This window comes from Asparagus officinalis, chromosome 3 (assembly GCF_001876935.1).
Source record: "Asparagus officinalis chromosome 3, Aspof.V1, whole genome shotgun sequence".
Lineage (NCBI taxonomy): Eukaryota > Viridiplantae > Streptophyta > Magnoliopsida > Asparagales > Asparagaceae > Asparagus > Asparagus officinalis.
The window spans coordinates 81,212,206-81,218,261 of NC_033796.1; the positions used below are offsets into that span (position 1 = coordinate 81,212,206).

The 6,056-nt window shown below is 36.0% G+C and overlaps 1 protein-coding gene across 3 annotated transcripts; it reads right to left on the reverse strand.

Moving 5' to 3' along the window:
• LOC109834391 (protein Rf1, mitochondrial-like) lies at window positions 660–5,056 on the reverse strand. 3 transcript variants are annotated; one of them, XR_002245551.1, is made up of 3 exons: window positions 2,697–5,056; window positions 1,316–1,804; window positions 660–1,193 (listed from the first exon to the last, which is right to left on the reverse strand). XR_002245551.1 is itself a non-coding variant. In XM_020402400.1 (2 exons), exons 1-2 carry the CDS (start codon window positions 5,027–5,029, stop codon window positions 2,030–2,032), a joined length of 2,346 nt encoding a protein of 781 aa, XP_020257989.1. In that variant the 5' UTR covers window positions 5,030–5,056; the 3' UTR covers window positions 660–2,029. The 3 variants fall into 3 exon arrangements, 1 of the variants encoding a protein (XP_020257989.1); XR_002245550.1 differs by having other exon boundaries at window positions 660–1,197; XM_020402400.1 differs by having other exon boundaries at window positions 660–2,042.

Below are 6,056 nucleotides of genomic sequence, written 5' to 3' on the forward strand. Positions count from 1 at the left end.
CAAATATGACAGTCTTCACGAAAACAACAATCTTAGGGTTGATATATCAATATCATCTTTTCAAAAAACAGCAATTTTGGGTTAGGGGAGGGTGAATCTATTTGATGGTAACTGCATTTTTTTGTGAGAGAAGAGTTCAGCATTGAGGATCAAGAAATCTTACGGCGATATAGTTATGTGTTGGAGTTCGTGTTTTGTTCTGGGTTTGTAGGCGATATAGTTATGTGTTGGAGTTCGTGTTTTGTTCTGGGTTTGTAGGCAGTTACAAGCAATGATAATAGAGAGGCACTAAGGGCACACCCTCTACCACACTCCCAACCACACCACCTCTCTTGCTACAGTACACAAGGGGCTCATATGAGATTTTAATTTTTAAAATCTCATGTGCGCCCCGTGCACTGTAGCAAGAGAGGTGGTATGGTTGGGAGTATGGTAGAAGGTGTGCCCCTATCATTGTTTATGATAATATAATTCCGTGTGGCTTTCATTTGTTATTTATTTCCGTACTTTGTACTTTTTAGATAATACCCATGCATTGACACTGTTGCTCTGCGTTGTTTTCAGTTGCTTTTTGTTCTTAGTCTGTAAATAGCGTACCTGTATGTACAAATTGGTCAGCTTCTATGCACTACTTTGTTCTTTCTGTTGATATGGAATCATCATTTATCACTGTCTTCTTAACAATTGAAACAAAAAAAGGCCAGAGAACAAAGAAAGAGAGGAATACAAAAGAAAAAGGGAGAGTAGTGTTGTCAATTTAAGAACACCAAAGAAAATTGATGTCTGATTACAAAGCTAACATAGATATCAGTACCATATTCTTTTGCAGGAATTACCTCCATCAAAGATTACCTTTCTTCTGTACTTGCAACATTTCCAATGCTTTGCACATCACTCTACTTTCTAATTTGCAACTCTAGTACCATAATCAACTGATATTCTTTTGAATCATGGTCCCCATCTATTTATTACCCAAGGCTTCAGGAATTGGCTGGCGAGATGAAGCTTCTTTATACCAAGCCAAATCCTTAGGAATTTCCCTCTTGCCAGCTTGCCTCTTGCCAGCTTGTAGTCATTAAAGAGGTAAGCTTCATCGACATCTTATATGCACAAATGGAGCAAACACAGAAGAGTCACAGCAAGGTATAATAAATCTGAGCAGCAGCAGCGCCCCGCTTGCTAACTAAATATCCCTGGCTTCATGAAAAATAAAATATTCATGTGTAACAAGTTAGACTTGTGTGGAATAGTTTACAAGTAACATATAAAAGAGCAGTTCCATTTTACATGTATCTGGCAGGCAAAATATACTAACCTTTTGAGTAATTCCACATTATATATATATACTTCGTGCCAGTTGATAACTGAGAACCAGATTTTCTGGCTTACTCAGGGACTAACTGCAGCTGACCCCCTGTACTATTGCCAAATTGAACTTATTACCCCTGTAGTTCTATTGGTTAAGATAGATCCCTATGTACTATAGCCAAATTTAACTTACTACCCTTGTAGTTCTAATGTTGCAGATAGATCGTATCTGCGACAATAGATTGTTACTCAGGGGGGTCCATCTGCAACCAATAGAAGCCTTTCTGGGGTTCTATATGCAACAATTGAATCACAGGGGTAGTAAGTTCACTTCAGCGAAACTCCAGGGGGTCTACCCACAGTTAAACATTCTTTCAAATAGAATCACAGGGGTAGTAAGTTCACTTTGGCGATAGCACAGGGGGTCTATCCGTAACTAACCCTTCTTGCGAATATAAGCTCGTGCTGTGGCTGAACTCATCGTTGATGACAAGACCTAAATCATAAACTTGTATCAGGAAAGATTGTCAACAACCACTGAAATCAGGAATTCTAACCAATGTGGTATCTGAATTTCTTCTCAACCAAATAACCTTGCAACAGAAACCAAAATTAGAGGAAAAGAAATGAAGTCACTTCACAACAAAATGCACGCCCATTAAAGATTGTCAACAACCACTGAAATCAGGAATTCTAACCAATGTGGTATCTGAATTTCTTCTCAACCAAACAACCTTGCAACAGAAACCAAAATTAGAGGAAAAGAAATGAAGTCACTTCACAACAAAATGCACGCCCATTAAAGCTCAGAAAATAATACTTAAACCCTGATATTTGGTTCAATTTCAGGGCCTTAATCATCAGTAATGTTGCAACCATTTTGTATTTGTTTGTAAATAATTCACAACATGTCTCAGTAACTGTCAGGAGGTGCATGAATTCAAAAATACATGCATTTAAAACATAAGTGAGTGGATCACTTATCTACTTTCTAAAGGGATGATCCTGCATATTACCTCTGAGGACAAAAAGAAGAATGCACTCTCCTCAATGGCAAAAGATGAAATAACCCCAGCAAACAACCAAAGCTAAAAGCCCCAATAGGGAACATATAGTCTTATCAATCAGTCATTGTAAGGACCTTACGAACTCATCTACAATCAGTTCATGACTGTGAGGTGAGCCTTCATGTATGTGCGCGTGCACAAATATTAAAGAGATTATAGTGCCAAGGCACATTTATGATATTCAGTAAAATTAAGTATCCAGAGTTCCACTCGGTACCAATATGTTCAGAATAAGAAAAGTAACAGACCTATGAACATTTTGCTATTTAAAATAGGGCAGCATTGTGCTAAATAAAAATATAACCAGAGTGTAGTGCCTACCTTTGATCTCCATCACCTTTCAAAACATTTGCACTTAATTTTGAATCAGCATGCCACTTAGTGAAATCAGGAAGTAACTCCAGAAAACTTCGAAAATCCTCATCCTCCGGATGCAAATCAACTAACATGGAGAAAGTAGATGCCTCAAGTGGGAACTTTAGTTCATCCATCTTATGAAGGAACTTCTTGGCTTTCTTTGTCTCACCTCTCTTGAGCAAACTTCGGACAACCACATTAAGCATAGTAGAATCTGAAGAGCATCCATATTCTTCCATTGATAGAAACAAATTATCAGCTTCATCCAACAAGCCTTCTTTTATAAGGCCTTGCATCATAGTCGTATATGTAACAATATCCGGAACTAGTTCTTTAACAAGCATATCACTGAAGAAGTCCTTGGCCGCTTTCGTTCTACCTGCTCTAAACATCCCACTAATCATGATGTTAAAGGCCTCAACATCTGTTGTATACTTCTGGGTTAACATGCTTTGGAATAAATTCATTGCTTCATCGATGCATCTGTTTTTACATAGCCCATCCAAAATTATATGGTATGTACTACTGTTGAGAGCTACCTTGTCATGAATCATCTTATCGCGCATTTTTCTTGCATCACTGACTCTTCCTACTCGATATAATCCTGTAAGCATGGTGTTGTAGGTGACATTTGTCTGCTTCAGTTCTTTATTAGGCATCTCCTCGAAAAGCCTCACAGCCATGTCAATCTTTTGAGATCTACAATAAGAGTTGATCAATATGGAATATGTAAATTCATTTGGGTTCTGACCTTTTGCAAGCATGAGATCAAAAACCTTCAATCCTTCATTCATTTTACCTATTAGACAATATCCGTCTATAACAGTGCTGTAAGTAACCGTGTTAGGCTCCTCACCTCTCTGAATCATAATGTCCAATAATTTATGAGCTTCTCTAACCTTTCCTTCCTTACACAGAGCATCAATCATTGTATTGTATGTCATGACGTTTTGATGGAATCCTCGATCATTCATTTCGGCGAGTACTCTCAATGCGTCATCCCATTTTCCTAGTTTGCAAAATCCGCTCACCAACGTGTTATATGTGAACATATTAGCATTGATCCCTTTGTTAACCATTTCATTGCGCATACTCTCGACATCATCCACTCTTCCAGCCTTACATAATCCATCCAACAATATGTTATATGAAACAATGTCAGGCTGCACTCCAGCCTTTTGCATTTTCCTGAGTAAGTGCATAGCATCATTAATTTTATTGCTCTTGTTATAGCAATCAATCACGGTATTGTAAGTCCAAATACTAAACGGCAAACCCTCCTTTTGCATGGAGTTCAGAATTATTGCTATCTCATCAAAGCGGCCTTCTTCTGAATAACCATTTAACAAAATGTTATATGAAATAATGTCAGGTTTCAGACCACTTTTAGCCATTACGTCAACCATTTTGTGTGCTTCATAAGTCTTTCCCTGTTTACAAAGGGAGCCCATCAGCGTGTTGAAGGTTACAATATTTGGACGGAGACCATGATTTACCATCTCTTTGAAGACTCTTATTGCTTCTTTCCAATTTCCTCGAATAGAATGTCCATGGATAATGCAGGTATAGACAACAATATCAGGAGAAATTCCTGCAGAAATCATTTCCTCATAGATCTTCATGGCATTATCCATCGCCCCCTGTTTGCAAAGGGCGTCGATAATTGTGGTGTAAGTGATTGCATTAGGCTTTACTTCTCCATGTGTTTCCATCTTCTTAAGAAACTCAATTGCCAAGTTCATATTCCCAGTGCCGCACAGCCCTTTGATAAGTGTAGTGTATGTGTAAACATTAGGCTTGCATCCCCACTGCGGCATTCTATCGAGCAGCTGGGCTGCATCTTCAACCTTGTTCTGTTTACAGAGAACATTAACAAGAGAAGTGAAAATTACAACATTGCCATTCCATCCTTGCTTCATCATGGAGCAAAACAACCCAAAACAAACATCGAAATGATTCATGCTGCTGCAAAAACCAATCACGATGCCGTAGGTGAATTCATTTGGTGAAATGCCTCCAACCCGCTTCATCTTATTGAATAAGGAGACGATAAGAGCTAGATTTTTATTTTGGGTCTTCTTGATTGTCTTTAGGATTGAAGCAAAGAGGCGGTTGAAGGAGGAAACAGATGGCTTGGGATCTGCTTCGAGCAATTGATCGAACAGACTCAACGACTCTTGGATCTCAAGGTGATTCTGAAGTTGGCAACGTTGCTTGATGAGTCCTTGTAGTCTTCTTGTGTTGTCGAGAACAGAATTCGACTTTGAGGGGAGCTTGGTGCTCGAAGAAATCCTCATATTTTTCAGTGCTGAGTTCCAACGCGGAGCTGATCTACTACAGGACACAAGTGGGGCCTTTGAATACGCTCATTCATTGAAACAAGCTTAATCATCTCCCTTTAAAAGCATGAGTTTGACAAAAAATTTCGGTTGACAAAAATATTTTTGGAATTCAAATATTATTCTATTAAGTAAGAGTAAATTGATAAATTGATGAATTCTTATTGGATTACATAGTATGAAGATAATGATACAATTTAAATTGATATGTAAATCTAAATAAAATTATTAAATACCAAATTTATAAATGTCTACAAAATAAAGGGCGTATATACAAAAAATAAATAAATTAATGAGACAAATAATGTCTACCCCAAAGGTCGAACCCGAGAACAACGTAGACCTACAAATGTGCATAATGTGGATGAAATATTTACAAAATCTACCAAACAAATTAAAGAGATAAAAGTCATTCTCAAAATTATAAAAAAGAAAAATTAAGGAAAATAAAAAATCATACTCTTTTTAAAAGCACGAGTTCAGGAAAAGCTTTCCATAGTCAAAATTACACTATACTATTTTAAATATTTAATTTAAATTATAATCTATACTAATCATACTTATATCCTATCCTAAAATCTCATGGACTATCTATAGCTCAACAATTTTAAATAAGATTAATAAAATATATGAAACATCTCTGTACTATCAGTTTATTACATGAAGTATTACAAAAAAAGAAAAAGTTTTGAAAATTAGACAAAATACTCTCAAAAGTTTAAAATTACACAAAATAAAAAGCTAAAAATTTAGAACTTGGCAAAGAAAAGAGTAATTGTGTGATATTTTTTATTAAGATATATAAATATAACTTATAATTTAAGGTTTACTATCCCTTTTCAGAATCTGAAAATAGTCAAGTTAATACTAATAAAAATAGTAATAATAACATATTAAAAATATACTGTTAAATAATAAAAATTTTAAAATATATATGATAGATTAAAAATTAATGTTATTGTATAAATTAAAGTAACTTCATATA